Genomic DNA, 21,550 nt, shown 5'->3' with positions numbered 1-21,550 from the left:
ATGTTTATCTGACCATGTAGTGTAAGAATTCTGGTTTGATATTTGGGGGTCTAACAGCAAAGCTGAAGAGTTTCGATACGCACAAGCGTTTACTCAATACAGCCAATCAAAATTGACTGCGAAGCCGGCAAACAGGAAGTGAGCTCATATCTCACCAACGCTTTGATATATGAAGTTCAAACTTGGTATGTGGACTTGGTACCTGATTGTGAGGACGTGCTAGGAAATTGGAATTATTTGGCATCCATAGGGCGGGCTGCGATACAGGGAGTGAGCTCATATCTCAGCAACACTTTGATGTACGACGGCCAAACTTGGCACAGGAACATGGTATCTGGTTGTGAGGATGCACAATGTATCTCTGTAACGTTTTGTTGTATGAAGGCCAAACTTGGCACGGGACATGGGGTGCCTCTCATTTGGTCTTTTATACAGCCTTCCTTCCTTCCTTGATCCTCGTCCTCACAGATCTAGATAAAGAATGATGGGGCGGCAACAATGGGATAGTCTATCCAGTGTTAGTTAATGTAAATGGGTGAAATGCTCCTTTAACCAAGCCAATATTTTGAAAAGGAAACTCCAAATGTGCTCTGACAAAGTAAAAATTCAGCTTTTTAAAGCATACTGTACTCTGCAGCCCTATGGGCAAAGTTTAAAAAGGCCAGTCTACAGAGGCTACAGGTTGCTTGTAATGACAGCTTCAGGATCTTACTGAAGAGGCCTAGGAGCTGTAGTGCTAGTGGCCTGTTTTGTAATGCAGGTGTCAGAACCTTCAGAGCATTGTTGAGGAACCTAATGTATAAATTTATCTGTCGCCTAAATATGTCACAGAATTACATTGTTATATTGCTGACCAATCCCAGATATAGCACAATTCGTTACCAGTCACCAATGTGGAGGTACTGGTATGAATGTCTTTTATGAAAATGTGTGGGAGAAGTTGATGGGTTTTTTTTTTTTGGTGTTTGTTTGTTTTTTATGTAGGGCTGTTTGTGTGTTTTTCTATGGACCTTGAGTCTGACAAATAAAATGATGATGATGATGATGATGATGATATGCCACAGTGAAAAGTTATATTTGGCTTTTAGTCAGGCAGCCATGGGGTCACACCTGTCTTTTTGGCAGAACCTAGTAGACTAGGGGTACCTCTTCAGATTCAGGAGGGTACCCGGTGATATCCCTTGGGCAATTTTGTATATTAAGCCTTTCTTGTCGGAGATACTACAGGTGAAAAGGGTAAAAAAAAACCAAGCATATATCACAATGAAACTTCACCAGTTGATTGCTTAGATCAATATGAAAAATAAATGTATTACAAGTTTTCTGTAATTTAATGTTTGAATATGCAAATTAGGCATGGTGCAATTAAATATGCACTGATTTGCATTAGCTCAAAAAGATAAAATCTGAACATTGGCTAATGCCAGTTTAATTTTTTTCTTTTTCATTTTGTTGACATAAGAGATGAAAAGTATCTTACTGAGGGAATTATGGATATCTCATTCAGTTATTCAGTAAATCAGAAAATACTACCAGTATACAGTATAAAAAAAAATCGCCATGTTTTTTTAAATAAAATTTCACATACAGTGCCTATAGAAAGTCATCATACCCTTTTGAAATAGTTACTCTTTTTGTCTTACAGCCTGAAATCAAAACCCATTTTTAAAAAAATCTTTTCCAGTTTTATTTACAAATTTAGCTGTACAACATCAAAATAATGAAAAAAAAGTCAACAGTTCTGAAAATTAATAAAAAATTAAAAACTAGAATAACAGGGTTGGAAAAGTCATCATACCCCTGACTTAATACTTTGTAAAGCTTCCTTTTGCTTTCATTACAGCCATCAATCTGTTCGGAAATGTCTCTATTATAGCTTTGCACACCTAGATAGGGGACTTTCTATAGGCACTGTAAATCAGGCTAAGAATAATATTAACAACCCCCTCTGTAAAAACCTTCTAAACATGGTTAGGTATAAGACTGAAAAGTTTGCTGTATGTAGATGCTTGTGAAAAGAAGATTTTGTTGTGAAAGAGGAAACTCCTATCTCTCACTCGGACTGTATTTAAGTAGGCTACATTTTATTTGAGTTGATTTGCATTTGATAGGACAGTGATAGGAGGTATTTCCTATTTATTCATGATTTTGATGATATTTCATGATAGTTATCATTATAGTTATCGTTCTGGGTGTGAACGGCGCTTAAGAGACATGCAAGTGAGAGATGCTAGCACCCATGGATGAGTTTCCTCTCTCACTGAGAACAAAATCTCCACTTCACAAGAATCTACAGTGCCTATAGAAAGTCATCATACCCTTTTGAAATAGTTACTTTTTTTGTCTTACAGCCTGAAATCAAAACCCATTTTAAAAACAATCTTTTTCAGTTTTATTCACAAATGTAGCTGTACAACATCAAAATAATGAAAAAAAGGCAACAGTTCTGAAAATTAATAAAAAATTAAAAACTAGAATAACAGGGTTGGAAAAGTCATCATACCCCAGACTTAATAATTTGTATAGCTTCCTTTTGCTTTCATTACAGCCCTCAATCTGTTTGGATATGTCTATTATAGCTTTGCACACCTAGATTGGGGAATATTTTCCCAATCTTCTGTGCAGAATTGTTAAAATTCAGTCAAATTCTGTAAGGAATGGCGATGGACTGCTCTCTTCAAGTTAATCCACAGATTTTCTATAGGATTTAAGTCAGGGCTCTGACTTTGCCACTCAAGGATATTCACCATCCTATCCTTAAGCCACTACTTTGTTCTTTTGGCAGTATACTTAGGATCATTGCCGTGTTGGAAGGCAAATGACCTGCCCATATTCAGATGTCTAGCAGAGGGACGCAGGTTTTCCTCAATCATTTGGGTGTACTTGGCAGCATCCATTTTCCCTCCTATCCTGACCAATTGCCCAGTCCTCACTGAAGAGAAACATCCTCACAACATAATGTTGCCCCCACCATGCTTCACACTAGAAAAAGGCAGAAGGAGCATTTGTGAGATCAAGGTGTAAAAGGTGTAAATGGTTGGAAGAGGGGGAACAAAATACTGCTTATTTTTTTCAATTAGAAAGGTCTCGTAATAAATCAAATTCTGTTAAAAAAAACTTAATGTTAATGGCACTATTACAGATGATCCCCGACAAATTGCCAATTACTGTTCATCATTTTATAGCCATCTCTATCAGACTCAATATAATGACACAGTAACTACCAACTTTCTAGAGCAGCTCACCAACACTAAATCTATATTAAATGAACACAATATTTTATTTGATGATCCAATAACATTAAATGAGGTAAAACTGGCCATTCATCGCTTAAAAGTTAACAAATCTCCAGGTGTTGATGGCCTAACCTCTGAATTTTACATTACTTTTACAGAGCAGTTAGCCCCATTCCTCCTTCATGTATTTGCTGAAAGCATTGAATCTGAAACCCTCCCCCCCACTCTATCCCAGGGACTATTAACCCTTATCCCAAAACCTAATAAAGACTCACTTCTCATTGATAACTGGAGACCAATCTGTCTCCTCAACAATGACTATAAGGTATTAGCCCAAATATTCGCCAAGAGATTAAAAAATTTTCTAGATTACATTATTGATGAGACACAATCCGGTTTTATGAGATGCAGGCACATTTCTAATAATATTAGACTTGTACTTGACCTCATTGATTATCCTGATCTCTATAGTGATGAGGCCTATATTTTATTCTTGGATTTTCGTAAGGCCTTTGACACAATAGAACACAATTTTATTTTTAAAGCCTTAGAAAAAATCGGTTTTGGCCCTTATTTTTGTTCTTCAATTAAGACCATGTACAAAAATGCTAATTGCTCAATTAAATTACACACTGGAACCTCTCCTAGGTTTAATGTAAATCGTGGAGTCAGACAGGGTTGTCCCATCTCTCCGTATTTATTCTTAATATGTGCCCAAATGCTGTCTGACTTCATTTTGCTTAGCCCCCTTAAGGGCATTGAAATAGCAGGACGAGAAATCATAATCAGTCAACTTGCTGATGATACGACTATTCTTAAAAGACGCCTCACAAGTTTCAATTGCCCTTGATACAATTAAGTCATTCTCTCTTGCCTCCGGGCTTTATCTAAATACAAGTAAGTGTGAACTGCTCCCCCTTAAGACTTGCAATGTTCTGTCAATATCTAGCATTCCAATAAAAGATTCAGTCACATACCTTGGTTTAACTATAGTTAAAAATCAAGATACTAGATGCTCTCTGAACTTTAATCCTAAAGTGAACAAAGTAGGCTACAGAAAAGATTTTGTTCATGGTTAAAGAAGTGTCTTTCAGACTGATACATCGCTTTTACCCTACAAAGACTTTCTTACAAAGATTTTAAAAAGACATTACCCTGGAATGCACCTTTTGTGACCTGCATCTGGAGAACATTGACCACCTATTTTGGTCTTGTAACTACACTGGCAACTTCTGGAGATCTGTTTGCAATAATATCTTCAAGCATATTCTTTCAGATTTCACCTATTCTTCATTGCCCTTTAGTAATGTACTGTTTGGCTTCACATCTTATCAATATGGTAAATCTAATCACTTCTATATCATCAACTTGGTAATACTTCTTGCGAAATTTCACATTCACAAATCTAAATTCTGTAACCAAAAGCCATGTTTTACAGCCTTTTTGAATGAAACTAAACAGTACATTAAAAATATTGTACACTCAACAAATCCCAAAGCTATAAAAACTCTGGATTTATGCATACATTTTGATTTATTTATGTCCACGTAATGTATTCCCTTTATGTTGTTTATGTTCCCCCTGGCATCATCTCAGTCCTTAATGTTACCTGTTTGTATATTTTGTTACTGTCAATATTATTGTTGTAAAAAAAAAAAAAAAAAAGTTCGTTATCACCATGTTACAAACAAACTCAAAACAATTAAACTGATCCTAAAAAATAAAGTATGACCACTAGAAGCAATAGAGCTGACCTAAATGCGTAGCATATTGAAGGCATTTAACTAAGTTCCCATCATGTGCCGAGATATATTTTTTCTAAAAGAAAATCCCATCCCCTCCCGCTAGCCTCTAGGAACGCAACCACTAGATGGCGATGAGATTACTTTCCCTCCCTATGATTGAATGCCTCACTGGTTCAGAAAGCCTCAGTTCGCCATCACTAGTATCTAGTAAATTAATCCGATTAACATGATTAACAGTCCTCCGCCTGCTTGCGCCACAAATCAGCTGACAGTATGGTGACGTGATAAAATTTACTAGGCGATTAAAAGAAGTTAGCTAATGTGATTGTAGCAATACGGCTGATCATGTTAGCCTATCTGGTTATGCTGTCGTTGCCCAAGCCACTTAGGGCATTCAAAGTATCGGTTGTTTTAGGCTACAGACGTTTATGGCTGTGGCCGCCCCTACCTGAATGAGCGCCAGTAGGCCTAAATAAATAAAACAAGAATGTGTTGCCTAAATTTGTATCCTTTTGTCCAGCCAATCCTTTTTAGTGAAAATGGAATGGAATGGTGGCTCTTCTCAAAAAGTAGGCTAGACAACAAGGCTACAGCGCCGTAAGGCGGCACGAATGTTTCAAGCTATGCTCGTAGGTCTAGGTATCATTTCGCATATGCATTTGGGTATTTTATACTATGCTGTATGCTAAAATTGCCTATTCGTTCGTTAAAGGAGAAAGGAATAGCTTTAGAAAGTATGATTCGAAAGGCGCTCTCGCGACCACAAGAGAAAGGGGAGGGGCATTTCCTATGGAAAGACAACCTACTCTGTAACATACTGTTCTTTGTACATAAAGTACTAAAATGCAACGTTCTCACTCCACCCCTCCGACCCAAGTAGAAGGAAGCTCGTATGTTGAATGCCTACTGGGCTACTGTGTGATTGTTCTTATGTCGCCAACACAGGCTACCTCCTCGTTTAAAATCCCTAGCAGTGTGGAATGGTGATAGACTAGGCTACTGCTAGGTCCACCTAGTCTAAAGTACCAAATTGTACCAAAAATCGAATGCAGAACGTTACCAAGTTCATTTTGCGAAATGTTCAACGTCTCGTGTCAGGCAGAGTGGCCTAGAACGGCGAATGTTGCATAATAACTTTGTGGGCTTGTTGGGAATTTAAACATCGGTCGCTCTCGCGATACATGACTTCCATCTTGCCACGTTCTAGTGTTGAAGATACTATAGATAAAGGGGGCGGTTTTATCCTTCGGGTATCCACACGATTGAATAAGGCAACTATCTCTTTTTTGGGATTGGACGACTTTTCACTTTTCTCCACCCACGATTTTTTTGTAAGATTAACACTGGCTGTCGACTGAGTCACTCAAAACGGAACGGGTTGCTATGGGCATCGGTTTATGAAGGCAGAGGGATTTGATTTTAGAGGTTACGTTCATTTAAGAATTGAAACTCACAATTTAATTCGACAAATTCACGATTTTCATACGAAACTACGAAAACATGGCACAGAAGAAAAATGCACGAGGGCACACGAAAAAAGGTTGGTATTTCACTTTCTTTCAGGTCTGGGCCTAGAATTCCAATGAGCTAGATGCAGCAGTGCTAACGTTAGGCCTCTGAAACTTAATAAAGATGTGTTAGCATATTTACACCTTCGTGTAACACAAGGAGAAATGGCTTCTGTTAGCCTACTTAAAACACATTCGTACTGACTCATGTCACTCTATAACTGTCTATAAACAAAAATGGTTTACATTGCTTCCAGTCAACATTTAGACGACGAGAGGTCTGTCTGCAAATTACTTGTAGGCTTTAAAGCCTAACGTTACTGTTCTGTCGTGATTGTATATAATCACGACAGGCTGTAGTTAATGCAGCAGACCTGCGCTATTTTGTAAATGGTAATAGTAAATATGCTGTTGACTTACAAAGATGAAAACCTGCGATATGACTAAAGAGATGTAGCAACATTAAAACAGGATCTATTTTGAAGTAGAAAATTGTTGCATTCGCAATGCTGCGTCTTTCGCAGTTCATCTGTAGTCTAGGCATTAGGGACAACTTTTGCAGTTGCTCTTTGTGGGAAGACAAATGGTTATTTAGTTGCGAGTTCTGTGATTCCAATGCAACATATTACTCTCGTTAGTTTTCTTGAATGCTCACGTGTCATGAATGGGATAACGGGGGAGGGGTTACACGTGGCTGGTTATCGTCTCGATTTCAGAGGAGAAGACCCCCACAGCTAGTTTAACAGGGTTGCCTAACTGGTTTACTATTCAAAGAAAAGAACCAATTTATGCTGTATAGTCAGTCGGTAAACGACATATCTGCAATTGGAACTTTGATCAGCTTGTTGCACCAAGGGTTGATAGAACCCCAACAAAACTCATCTGATGAAATTAAATTATAACAGGAATAGTTAAGAGGCTAAATTTAACTTATTGGCCTACCAAGGTAGATAACTTTTCCAACGAAGTTCACGCCCCCTTCTTGTCCCATTGAACGAAAGGCGACGTTGAAAATATTTGGTTTAGGCAATATCTTCAATAGTGTAAACGACTGTAGGCCTACGTTGTAGTAGCTTGTCTTACATTTTTATTACTATATTAATGGCCACATCGAACGACGATCGCCGTCAGGAACACAATGTAGCCTATGCTGCTGGCCATCAACCAGTGAATAGGTTATAAACACCAGGCCCATCTCCAACTTTGATCGGCTTGATGGAACGAGAATCGATTGTAGATCCAGAACCTCTGAAATGCCCGACGAAATTAGGCTAGTATAATAAGTTAGTGGACTTAGGCTAGCCTACTGCCCTAACCGTAACTTTTCTACCGATGTTCACCCCGCCCCCTTTTCTTGGTCCCATTGAACTTCTTGACGTTAAAATATAAGGACTAGGCAATATAGTCGTCATCTTAGTTTAGGCTATGGCCCTAGGTATGGGCCTTCGATTTTCTTACATAAATGTGGCAATTACGACCAACTCGTAGGCCGAGTTTAATATTGTGGTCCAATGGCCGCATCGAAAGGTGCATGGTCGACAGGAACACAATGTTCAGTTGTTTGAGTACAGTGTCTAGCATGTGAGAAGGGTAAGGCTACATTGCAGCCAGCCTACTAGTAACATAAATTAGTTAAACATGAGTTAGGACACAAGAAATGGTGTGCCAGGTGCTTGTTTTAAAAATATATTTGAACTTTATACATGGGAAAACTGCAGTTAAAGCATATATTCTCTATTTTCCAGCCTGTGTTCAGCTTTGAAGGTATGCCACGGTTATGGTTGCCAAATGCCAAAGAGATGATTTGAGAATGCTTGTGATTGCTTATACCAGTTGTGCCAAATGACAAACATTCAGTGTAATTGCATGTGTGTGTCTAAGGGTGATTTTCTTTGAGGTGTGACTGACTTCAAAACAGGAATGATTGCTCAATGTTTCAGTTAATCAGTTAGATGATACACACAGAGAGTTATCTTTTAACCTGTTAATGCATATGCTGTTATAGACCTAGTTGTTGATGACAAAACCAGATTTTGGTTGTTTTAGCATAGAAGTTGTGAATGCAGTATTAGTGCAATTACAACTTGCATTTCAATATTCACACAGCTTGGAATGGAAACTGCTGTCTACACATCATGAAGAAGAGTAACCATAGTGGTTTCATAGTCCACAAGAATGTATTCAAGATAGTGGGCAAAGACCCCCCATTACACAGACCGAAGCAATGACTGTTTGCACTTGTCATTTGTGACATGCAGAGTCTCACCACCCCAATTTCAGATCCCATTCTTGTGTAAAAGACCTGTCCATCCACTCTGTGTATCAGGGTCAGACTATGGCCATGTTGCCAGTAATTCACATTGTTTGATCTTTATCTTAACTTGCCAGAGGATTGCCAATCTTTATAATGATTACAGCTATGAGACATGCTTGGTCTGGCTGGTATTTTGAGTGCAGCCTGAAAGAAAAATATACATAGCTTTCATAACATACATAGCATACATAGCTTTCATAACATCTATGTGCAATGGAAAGTCTATATGAACCATACACCATGGTCGTAACCATAATTGCAAATCAACGTAAGAGCACAGCTCAGTTAAATTTTTGTCAGATAGACGTGCATCTCATTTTCTTATTTGGTGCATTGTTGAAACTACAGTGCAGATGTTCTTTGTGAGATATAGATTTATGTTGTATGCCCTCTCTGTAATGTGATTAAGACTGGTTTTAGACAAGTGTTACCTGCACCTTCATCTCCTAGACCAGCCTATCAGGAGCTAAGAACAGTGCCTTGGGCATGGCCTGGCATTAGTGCTCATTGCATATGAGTAGCTAAATGTATTCTAGCCCGTCAAGTTGGCAGCTCTAAAAATAATCCATTGGTCAGCAAGGTTCCCGTATCAAGTTTGCCTGCTTTTACTGTGAACAAAAAGACTGGGGCAGCTGTTGTTGCACAGAGGTTTGGGACAGTAACGATACCAGTAACTGTTTCCCTCCATTTCTTGTGCTTCTGACTGCAAGGATGGGTGAGCCGAAGGTTGAAGTGACTGAATTGATTGAGGATACAGGTAGATCAATATGAATGAGGTGGAAAGTGTGACGTTTGTAAGGATTGGAATGACTGAGGCTACAGTGATCTGGTCTTTTTATTAGTCAGAGTTGTTGAGAAAAAGTGTTTAGATGACAATATAATGTCCAAAGTCTTCAATTAAATTAATTTTTATAGTGACCCAAAATAATGGCAAGGTGACTGTCGACTGCCGTCTGTCGTAAAGTATTGTCAGGACCAAGGTTGTTGAAATTGGCAGGTAGCATGCATGTATGTGTGTCTGGGCATATGTAGGCTATGTATGGTGATGAGGACACAGACTCAAGTTAGGTTTGACCTAGAGATGATGGTGGGCTCAACACCTGTTCATTTCTTTATACCTCTGAGATACAAAATATTCATGTCATAGTTTATGTAGAGAGTGTCAGCAGTACCAAGAATAGCTACACTCTTTAGCCTTTAGCTTTGTGTGTGCATGGGAGAGAGGGAGAGGGAGGGGGGACTGACTGACCTTGCTGAGCTTAGTTCAGTGTGTGTCTTGTCACAGCTTTGCATGGTTTTTATTTTGAAGAGCAACTAACTGAAGGATTCTGCAGATGAACATTGTGTTTGATATGGTGATCACTCTTTGCTGGTGGTTTGCATGGAAGTTGTGTGTTTTGGGGGCACAGTACCTTCTATTTTGCGAAATGGAACTCATGTGATGTGCCCAAATTATTTTATTTTCTAGGACCAGAGGCCAAGCCGCAACAGGCAAACAAGAATGGGAAGAAGTCAGATGGAGCTGGGGCTACATCTTTCTTTACCTGGTTCATGGTGTTGGCTCTCCTTGGGGTCTGGACCTCAGTAGCCGTTGTCTACTTTGACCTGGTTGACTATCAAGGCGTCGTTGGTAAGTTTTGCCCTCAACTGCCCTTGGTGATCATTTGGAGATGACTATGTTTGAGCTCTTCAGCATTGTATGTGTGATTTCCTATTCTGTGTAAAAATCAATCCAGCATACAACTGTTAATTTTCTCTGAATCGTATGTGTTTTCTTGTAATCTTTGGTGTTAATTGTGCATGCAGCCAAGGCAAAGGACTTTCACCATAATCTTTCAGAAGTTTTAAAAGGTATGATTATGTTTGTCCAAACAATCAAACCCATTATCATGATTCCCAAACCTTCATATCACCACTGTTTGTAAAGAATAGAGTATTTCCCCTGTAGCTTTTTAAGCTGTTTCGTCAGGGTTAGCTCCGAATATGTAAATTGTCCCAATCCGAGAGAAATCCAATGATTTTTCACAGATCTCGGATTCCCGAGGTCGTGAGTACAGTCGGTCCGGGGGGGAAAGAAAGGAAAACTCAAAGTTGCTGCAACCAACCATTGCCCCCAGAGTGTAGTGCTGTAGCTGTTAAACTTTTGTTTGTTTTCGTTCTGACAGTACTCTGTGACCTCGAGAAACGAAGATCTATAAGAAAAGATTAAAGCTACATTTTGTAGCTTCAACTAGCTTGTCCATCATTGACTCCAAGCAGATTCAAAACCATGCCTTACTACCTACCTCCACCTCCTTTGCCGATGTTCTCAAAATATTTGGCCAAGATGGTTGACTGCCACATTTGGCCTGAAAACTTTTGTGATCGAAAGATATCTAGGTGACCACTAGTCTCTCCATTAGCAATTTAGCATTGAAATTTGTGATGCTATTGTCATCAAATCAGTTAAATCTATGTAAAATCTAAAGCGACAACTTTTCTTTCAAAACAGCAAATATGTGACAGAAGTTGTTTTGAAATTGCTGACCTCAGAGCCCTGATAGTATTTGCAAATGCAAACATGTAAAAAGTGCTTGCACCAACAGAAATGCTACCGCTACCCGGAATGCTTCCATTTAGACTAGCCTACTCATAGACTACTCTGACAGCCGTGTACACTGCGTTTTCACTTTTGGCGCGTAGATTGCCTAACACTCTGGTTTCGCGTTTGAATGTAAACTGAGAATCTCCACTTTTGCCAGAGTTTTTAGAAAGCATCGTATTCAGAGTAGAAATCTGCCATTTGTGTGTTAATTTGAAATGCACAAACGAAGAGAAAAGTCTGTATTAAACAGGGCCCTTAAGCACTCAGGCTGTTTTCCTCGCTATTAGGCCAAAGGAACGTTCACACCAAGAACGATAACTAAAAGAAATGATCGTTCTTGTTAATATGGATGACTACGTTTACGCATAAACTATAACGACATGAGAATGATATCATTGGGGATAGCTTTCAGCTAATCAGAACCCATTACATTTTAGTCATCACATTCATCAACACAAGGATGAATTGCTTGCTATTGTCTTTGGAAATAGAAGTGGTAATGAGACAGAGACTGAGCTGATGATCGCTGGTTAGCATCATAATTAACAGTTTTTTTTTCAGTTTGCCTATTAGCTGATTTGATTTGCATGGAGCTCAATGAGCATCAAACAGGTTAATAGGCTAACTGAAAAAAAGCACCATGTCAATCTCTAGGTATGAGGGGTGTGTGATGTGGGGCTATTTTAATTCCAAAGGCCAAGGGAACTTTATCAGGATGCATAGTGTCCTGGATCCATGAAATAACTGGCCTTTAAAAATAAAAATCTAAACCTTCCTCTATGGGAATTTAACATAAGGGTGATGATACTTATGACCCCTGTATTTTAAGGAAGAATCATTATTTATGACTTATTATTCAATCACAAAGGTTCATTAAAGGTTGGATATGTACTGTACTTGTTTTACTGAAGGCATTTTAAGATAATTTTCTAAAAGATGATTTTTATATTCCTCTTTTTAGTCAACTTTAGCATGGCAGCCAACACTTTTGTGTGTGTGTGTGTGTGTGTGTGTGTGTGTGTGTGTGTGTGTGTGTGTGTGTGTGTGTGTGTGTGTGTTGTGTGTGTTGTGTGTGTTGTGTGTGTTGTGTGTGTTGTGTGTGTTGTGTGTGGTGTGTGTGGTGTGTGTGGTGTGTGTGTGTGTTGCATACTCTCCCAGCTCTTCTCTAACAAGAATATTTAAAAATAGAAAAAATATGTGAGTCTGTAATATTGCGTAGACTAGTTTCTACACCAATTGTTCAGTCATTATGTGTTAAATAATGTGTTGCCAAATTAACAAATGTTATAACCCTTTGAACCCATTAAATAATCCAATCACACATCTGATACATTGAACATTTGATAAGACAAGATTGTTGGGATGATGGTACCATTATATCACTTAAGCATAACCATCAAACATCTTCACATGTACAACAATAGAAGCTCACATGAAGTGTGTAATGAAGTGGAGACACTAAATTCATATCCAATCACTTATAGGCAAACTTGTTTCCTATGATGCTGATGGTGATGGTGACTTTGATGTGGAGGACGCTAAAGTGCTACTAGGCAAGTTGAATCAATGTGCAGTTTTTCTTCTTTTATGTAATCTACCTGGGCATGTTTTTGCATGACTGATACGGAGTTTGGTTTACTCCTGTTGCGTGGCACTGTACCTCAATCTTGAATTCAAACATGAAAATATGTCTGTGTGATTTGGTGCATGAGCATGACCTTAAATGAATATCTATCCACATGCCATTCTGTTATAGGACCAAGTGGATCAATGCAACAGTTGAACTGTCAGCAACAACAACAAAACACTTTAGGGTGTAGTTTAAAACAACTGTTAGGATGTAATTTTGCTGCAGAACTCAGTGTTGTAGCTATAGCAATCATATTTCTTGTAGGTTGTGCACAGCATTATTGCATCCAGGAGTATAGTAATATTTGAACCCAAAGGAATTTGTAGCAGTGCCTTGCATGTTCCCTTACTCCTTTGTCCTTGTAACTGGGCCTATTATCCTATTTAGGCATCAGTCATTTCCTTTTTCTTGCAACCTCACTTAAAAATGTCCACCCTATCTCTGCTCCTCTACTGTTTTCCCTTCTCTCTTTCTCTTTCTCTCTTATTCCTCCTGCCCCTTTTCCTGTTTTTCCTCTGTGTGTGTGTGTGTGTGTATGTTTGCTTGTGTGCATAGGGCTGACCAAAGATGGCAGCAAAGAAAACTCAGACTCCCTCGAGGAGGTCTTCGATATTTTAGCCGAGGAAGGCTCTGATTGGTTTCAAGGCTTCTTCACCTTCCTTTATGATGTAATGAGTCCCTTTGAGACGCTAGAGGACGAGGAGGCTGAGGCGGCGGCGGAGGATGTTGCTGGCACGTCACAGACTGAGGGGGTTCAGGGCCAAAAGACCTGTGTCATTTTAGGCCTTCAAAATCAGTAACGTCATTATTAATATTTCCTTTTTTTACGACCGCTTAAATTACAAATGGCATCTTCAAGTGACAACAAGTGACATTTTCAGTAATAAAATGAACATATAAAGAGGAAAATGATGTAGAATACGATTCCCTGAAGAGACATAGGAAGACCAATGCAATTTGTTTTCTACACAATGTGTGTATAGATCATACCTTAGTCATTTTTTTGTTGCAAGAAGGGATGGATTTGTATTGATTGATTGATTGATATCAATTTCCAAGTTCTATTTGGACAGTGGATAAAACGGAACAGCTTGCCACATCACTCCTCACACCATAGCACTTCATAGAGAGAATGCTAGAGAAAGTATAAGATGACAGAAATGTATTTTGGTCTCATTATGTGGACTCCTACATATTTGCTTCAATTATGATGTTTCACTTATGTATATGAAGTGCTGAGTCAGTATGTTGGTACGAATGTCTTTTTTTCCTTTTTTTTAATTAAGCTATACTCTCTTTGGGGCCAGTTCAGAAATGAAAACAAAAATGAACAGCAGATTGACCGCATCACTAAAGATAGTGTAGTTGGAAATGGTTTCTATCAATTGAATTACATTTTTGTCTATATATAATATTATGTTACATTTTTGGGAATAAGTCAGATTTATCACATTTAGTAATTAAGATCCTTTGCCATTAATCTACTCTAGAAATCCAATGTTTTAAGTCTTCTCCCCCTGAACCCCAGTTCTCTGTAACGGCCAACAGCTGCTCTTAGTCAGCTGCAACGAATATATTAGATATAGATGGTGAATAACTCTCCTGTAAAAAGGTGTCCATCAGATAAACCTGTAATTTTTAAGGGGGCTTTCATCTTTCCTTAACTCTGTATTAGGACTATTGAGCAACTGCAGATATTTTGCTCTTTGGGGGGTAATAAGACTTGGTACACAGTCTCCTTTTGTTTCAATGTGCAGGGATGTTGATAAATTTGTTCGCTCAGTATCTTATCAGAGTATTGTAACAGTGTAAGCTTGTTTATTCAGTGCTTTGGTTTTTATTTGGTTATTTGGTTTGGTTATTGGCTATTTTATTTGGTTATTATTTATTTGGTTATTATTTATGTGTAATGATTGTTTATTTATTATCTTTATATCTTTTTTATGAAGGGGAGGACTTAGTGAGGTTCGAACTTCACTGTAAAGCACATTGGGTGCCTTTAAAAGTGCAGTATAAATGCGCTGTGGTTTTGTTGTCGTCAAAATTGCACCAATCCCTTCAGTGCTCCTGAAGTGTGATGTTGGTTGTAGAAAGGGGGGCCTGTACTACGAAGGGAGTTTAACCTACCCCGGTTGACCAAACCTGGTTATCGTCATTGGTGTTAATCAGTACTGCTACGCTGATTAAGAAGTTGATTTGTTGAACCGGGGTTAACCTAATTGAAGTTTGCATGTTCACTTAAAAGGGGCGGGTTGCAACGCAAGTCACTACATTTAATGTTGGCGCAATCACCTTATTTTACCGGTAAAGAATGCACAATTATTATAACAAGTTGTGAGGAATTAAAACCCACTCTACATCACAAATCGAATACTAAAAAAACAAGGAAAGGCAAGGCTATTGGCATTGTATTGCAGATCAGATAAATACATAAATACAAGTTTTATTTCATGTTCCTCATATGTGTTATGGAGAATATGCAAAATAAATTTAATTTTGAGTTCATAAAAAGACCTACAGATGCAACACCATTCAGGCCATATAGATTAATAAGGATAATTGTGTGTGTTTAGCCCCCATTGACTGATTTAGCATATGCCTAATCCTGTGAACATTTCAGATGCAACGGCAGTGCCAAACGCACCTGGCAGCAGGTCAATATATATATCTATGGCAGCAGGTGAAGATGAAGCTCAAAAACATTATTCAGAATGGTAGGTTTATATAGGCCTAGTTATAGCTTGCATTAATATTTCTTAATAATGAAAGTATGTTGTAGCCTATGCTTGTAGCCTCCACTTCGCCTCTGAGAAAAAGGTGTCTTTTGAGCGCTAATGGAGCAGGAAAGGCACCAGTGTTCTGTAGCAGAGTTGGCCATCACAAATAATAGTAGAAGGTTGATTATTTGGCAGGTTTTTTTTCTGATTGTGGCTATATTGTGTAGCACCACACATGCAGCTCCAACCTGACAGGCCCTCTCTGGATTTACGCGAAGGCCTTTCAGACATGCAAAACGTGCCTTCAAAATGGCAAAGGTCACTTCAATTCTAGCCCTTGTGATGCTGTGGATAGAATTGAAATGTCTTTGGGAAAAATATAATGGAGAAGGAATGTTAAACAATTACATTACATTACATTTAGCAGACAATTATATTTATTTATACCACTGCTTGGTCAAATTTCCTATTGTGATGCGCTATTTGGAACGTGCATTATTTTTCTATACCACACGGCTATGAAGTAGGTCCTTATTTTGGGCTTATTACACTTGAATATTAATTCGCCAATGTGAATGTAGCGGTAAAAACAGCAATGTTGTATCTATGACAGCGGCAATATAAACGAAAATGATAGTAGCAGTGGTATAAGCGGGATAATCAACGACGCGCCGTGCGTTTCTAGGAAACGCCTGCGGCGTTGGGTCCTTATTACCACTTCGAACGTGCATTATTTTCCTAGAAACGCACGGCGCGTCGTTGATTATCCCTTACATGTTTAACATTTTCAAAATTTTCTAAAAATGCAAACCAATACAAGCCTATGTGGGTCCAATAGGTGAAGAGAAGGTGAACTTGAGGTAGGACATGATGGCCGATTCCTATCACTATATCAGAGCCCCTTTAGGGAGAGCCGGTCCACTCGCTATTAACTCCATTGTACCTGCATTGTACCTGCAGTTCCTGTTGCAGTTCCACTAGGGGCGATCACGAGCAAGTGATCAAACAATGGGGGTCTATGGGGCTCTATGGGGCTAGACGGCTAAATTGGTCTTTTTCACCTGATTGTCATTAAAAAATCGAAGATTGGAGTTTAGTTTCTGCAAGCTCATATGGGTTATAGGTCGAAAGTTGAATGAACAATTACTTATGGCCCTTTGGTTTTTCACAGGCTTGGTCGTTGTTGCCTATAACACACTAGCACCCTGCTAATGAATGACGTCATTGACACGTTTCAAAGGCTTTTTAGAGCAATTAAGGGACTCAAAAAATCTAATACTCAACCGTGTGTATTTTCTTGACCCCCCTTTCACATGCAATATTCCGATTTCTACACAAAAAATTATATCCAGAGAAAAGTGGATTTTAGGAGAAACTCCATTCACCTCCATTCATTCTCCACTTGCTCGCGATCGCCCTCTAGTTGCAGTACCATGCGGAAGTATTCAGCGAGTGGTCCTTCTCCCCTTATTAGACATTCTCTGACTATATCAACTAGAAAAGCACTCCGAGAGTGCAGACCTCAGCCTGTATTGTACTTCCTAGGTTGTTATACATTTGAACCTAAAGTATTCAGATTGCCACCACGTGGCCATACCATGCCATTACACCACTAAGCGAAACACATAAACGGCTCCAGAATCCTGACGGAATTACGAATCACTCCCAAAATGTAATCGTTTTTTCTTTGGGTCATGCCTGACATTCGCTGAAAATTTCAGCAAAATCCATCCATTACTTTTTGAGTTATTTTGCTGACAGACAAACAAACGCCGGTCCCCGATGAAAGCAAAACCTCCTTGGCGGAGGTAATTGCTCCGCTAATACCTGCACGTTGACGCTGTTAAAAGATTTGCGATTGATATAATCGCCCTCATACTCTCCCAGGGGTGCATTGATTGGGACTAGTGTGCCGTCAATGGCCATTACTCTTGGGAAATTCTTCGTCAAGTCTTACAATTTTCTTTATGGAAGTAGAATTGCCATATTTTGGTGTTAGTGATTACCCGTGATTGCATGAAACCCTTCCTTAATTTGCAGTTAAATGGCCAGGGAAAATGACAAATGCATTCAATAGTTGAGATAAAGCAAGTACCACTTTGCGAATCATACGGCATACAGTATTCTTGCTCAGATGTTCAGCATCACCAATGGAATTCCTGAATTGTCCACTGGCAAAATTAACGAAAGTCACATTATCTGCTCTATCGTAAGGGCATTGCTACGGCGGGTGACATTAGAGACGTCTCTCTCGATCAGCTGACAAATATAACGAATTCCCTCAGCTGAGAATATTTATCTTCCATGGAGAATATCGTTCGGGTATGTCAGCAGATTCTGGCGGTCTCTTACCCTCGAGAAACCCTCGCCCTGCAAAGAGAGGCCCTAACAATTTACGCTCCAATGTCGTATGGATCATCCAGGTAGCCTACGCCGACATTGTGGGGTGGTACTTAGCCTATAAAGGGTGTGGTTAAATGCAAACCTCGGGTTAACCAAGAACATAACCTGCTCAGAGGAGGTTTGAGATGCAGTGTAAATTACCATGGCAGCATACCTCGGTTAAAACATATCCACCTTTCATAGTATGGGCTAATCGGGAAGTTACGCCACAGGTGATCAACTTACTCTCGAAGTTACCCAGATAAGCCAGTAACCCTGCTTCGTAGTACAGGCCCCGGGACTGTGCAGAAACCCTTTTGTCTGTGTCTTGATCACACATACGGACTTAACAGCTAGGCCTGAGACTTTTTTTGGGGGGGGGATTGGAAACTCCGACTGTAGCTTCTTGCCTCTCAAGGTAGAGAAACGATAGAGAAATAAAGTCAGTAATTTCCTTATGAACAGGAGATTGGACTGTTGCTGTCAGCTATTCTGTGTGGTGAAACAACGTTTTAATATAACGAAAACTTAAATCTGAGTTTTCCAATGTCAGAACATTCTGAAACATGTACTAGAATGAGTTAACGGTAGTCCTTTTTGCAGAGTCAAAGATTCACAAACCAGAGCATAGTTGATTGCTGTTTGTTAGTCTTTGGATGTTTAGCCATTCATTGCATTTACTATGACCCCCCAAAAAGCTGTGTTTCAAACAGGGGGGGTAAAACCTGGTAAGTTAACTCAGCAAGTTAACAATGCAATTGGGCTCTTGTTGTAGGAGGTTACTTACTCCGAGTTAATTTACAGGTTTGTCACTAAATCCATGTACTTGGAATACCCCGAGGTCTCTTAAAGGAGCACAGCAACATTTTGAGAAATTAGCTTATTCACTATCAAGAGAACCCTTCTTGTCTCTCTGCATGCAGTAACTCCGTAACGAGGAGAGACGGCACTCACAAATTCCACACACATAGAACATTTGTGGTTACTTGTGGGCGCTGACTGAATGAATGACTGAAAAAATGAATGGGGGTCTATGGAGCTAGATGGCTAAATGTATCTCTCTCATTTGATTGTTGAAAAAACGCAGATTTTGTTGGAGTGTCTGCAAGTTCAACATGGATTTTATAGGTCGAAAGTTGAATGAACGAGTACTTATGTACTTTTTTTACAGTGATGGTCATTGTTGCCCATAATACACTAGCATTCTGCTGATGAATGATGTCACTGACATTTTTTAAAGGCTTTTTAGAACAAATAAGCGACTTTAAAAATATATAGTACTCAGTAGTGTGTTTTCTTTGCTTCCCCTTTCGAATGCAGCACTCAAGTTACTACACAAATATGTAGATCCTGAGAGAAGTGGATTTATATCTCCTTACACTCACCCATGAGCACCCTCATATGGAACCAGAATGAAACTGCAACCAGTTCAGAATATCTAAGGTTCCAGAGTGTTCACATTGCATATGTGAACGGCAGCGCTGTACTATTCAGTGGCCTGCGCACGCAACAACTGGTCTGCTGCTGCACTGAGCAAAGCTCCTTGGTTCAAACATGTTGAACTTTGACCGTGGTGCGCTGAAAATCATAGGTATTTTGCACTGAACCCAGCAGCAAGCACAACAAAAATCCTCGGGACATTACCTCAACCAAAAGCAACCTAGCGGCCCGCTGCTGTCAATCATCATATACTATGATCTGACCGCTGGAGCGAGGTTGGTGTCGAGAAGCACATGCGCAATTCTGCCCAAAATAGATGCCAGATAAGTGTCCAATGTGGGTTGCAATATGTCCACCAAGTGGAGGGTCTTGCCTGAAAGGACTTTGGTATGATGCACCCACCGTAGTTCATTGAGGTGGACAGTAGTTGTGGTTTGCCTGAATGAGAATATAGGTCCAAGTATGTACATACTTAGTCATTGTATTGGTATTTGTAGACATTGTACTTATACTAGTCACAACATGTATAGGGAAAGGGAGTTCTTTTGTCACTTTGTGGAGCAATAGGCTATTTTTTTGTTTGTTTGTTTTTCTTAATCAACTGTAGCCTGACGGAGGGGTGGGATAAACAGTTGTCTTTCAAATTCCCTCCCCGCAATAGGATAACGCTAAACGAATCATCTTCTTGTTTTTAAGTAGCAGCAGGATGCGTAACCTTCCCTCTCCACGCAATAGGATAACGCTAAACGAATCATCTTCTTGTTTTCAAATAACAGGATGCGTTACCGTCGCAACTTCTGGTCGCATGTCAGTCACCATTATGTTAAGCCCTGTGATTGGCCCGCTGGTGCTGGGGGTTCTCAGCTCCCTGCCTCAATGGATCGTGCCTAGACTGCCCCGCCAGCCAAATTACATTTGCTGCCGCTAGGGGCGTCTAGATTTCTAGGCTAAATCAACTGTGCTAAGCTAGTCAAACGGTGGCTGTGTCCAACTGAGTTCTGCACTCAGACACGAGAAGGGTATGTAAGCTATAATCTTATCGAACTCTGGGTGAGACTCCAAATAAGCTTTTTCCCAAAAGGTTGATGTGTTCCTTTAAGCATAATATAACTTGTCAAAGCTGATCTGACCGGGTATTTACTCTGCATGTTTGTTTTAAAAGAAACATGTTTTGTTTTAAGCCATGTATGTTTTATCATAGTGCTCTGAGTTCTCAAAACTGTCAAACGACTATCTTTTCACTATTAGATGAACCAGGAGACCTAGCCAAGAAACAAGGCAAACGAGGTACTTGTCCGGGATACACTGAAAGTAGTTTTCAGTACTTTTTGTGCCTTGCTACTTTGAAGGTTGATATTGCCTAACTAAGGTTTGTTCCAGTTGGTGTACACTAGCTGCATGTGGGGTTTGCTTGTTTTTGCATCTCTTGATATGTTGATAAAGTTTCCTCTGTCTTAACAATATTTTAATCGACAAATCAGTTTTCTTTGAAGTTTGATACCATGGCAAATGTTTATTTGCTAGTGGGATTGCCTGTCTGTTATGCCATTAACTTCCAACAAAAGTTAAAAACCTTTAACTTTGGTAACTTATTAACTATAGTCACTAAGTTGAACTGTTTGAATGGATATTTCAGATATATGGAGTGTAGAGTATAGAGTTATGGAAGTTAGATTAGTCCCAAACTGTCACTCATGTAAAGTGACATGTCATTGTAAATAAATGTCTTTGATATTAATGCTGAAATCCCATCAAGCAAGTGTTGTTGGTAGCTCACTATATTTCAGCTATAGTTTATTTTCAGTTTTGGGGCTAGATTTGGGTTTACAGTATTCATGGAGTATCCACTATCATACACAATGTGATCACATATCCTAGGCAATCAGTAGGCATAGCAAAATCTGAGATGCACTGTGTGATTGAATTTCTTGCAGTACTTAATGGGCATTTTGTGGTTGACTAAAATTGAAATGCCATTGAGTGACTTGAGTTGT

At 39.3% G+C, this 21,550-nt stretch overlaps 2 protein-coding genes across 5 annotated transcripts in view; one reads left to right on the top strand and one right to left on the bottom strand.

The window, feature by feature from the left end:
• The window catches only part of atg9b (autophagy related 9B), an 839,198-nt gene that overhangs the window by 768,076 nt on the left and 49,572 nt on the right, over nt 1-21,550 (bottom strand). The window lies entirely within an intron of this gene.
• asph (aspartate beta-hydroxylase) overlaps nt 6,333-21,550 on the top strand; it is a 31,301-nt gene continuing 16,083 nt past the window's right edge. The window contains exons 1-4 of one of the 4 annotated variants that reach the window (XM_062517158.1): nt 6,333-6,521; nt 10,272-10,433; nt 10,610-10,654; nt 12,872-12,936. In XM_062517158.1, the coding sequence (XP_062373142.1) occupies nt 6,482-6,521; nt 10,272-10,433; nt 10,610-10,654; nt 12,872-12,936 (312 nt within the window). In that variant the 5' untranslated portion in view covers nt 6,333-6,481. Of the gene's footprint in view, nt 6,522-9,370; nt 9,561-10,271; nt 10,434-10,609; nt 10,655-12,871; nt 12,937-21,550 lie in introns of those variants that run through there. The other 3 variants (XM_062517150.1, XM_062517141.1, XM_062517168.1) reach the window with 3 other exon arrangements.

Source organism: Sardina pilchardus, chromosome 2 (genome assembly GCF_963854185.1).
Source record: "Sardina pilchardus chromosome 2, fSarPil1.1, whole genome shotgun sequence".
Classification (NCBI taxonomy): Eukaryota; Metazoa; Chordata; class Actinopteri; order Clupeiformes; family Clupeidae; genus Sardina; species Sardina pilchardus.
This window is presented reverse-complemented; position numbering and strand designations above follow the sequence as displayed.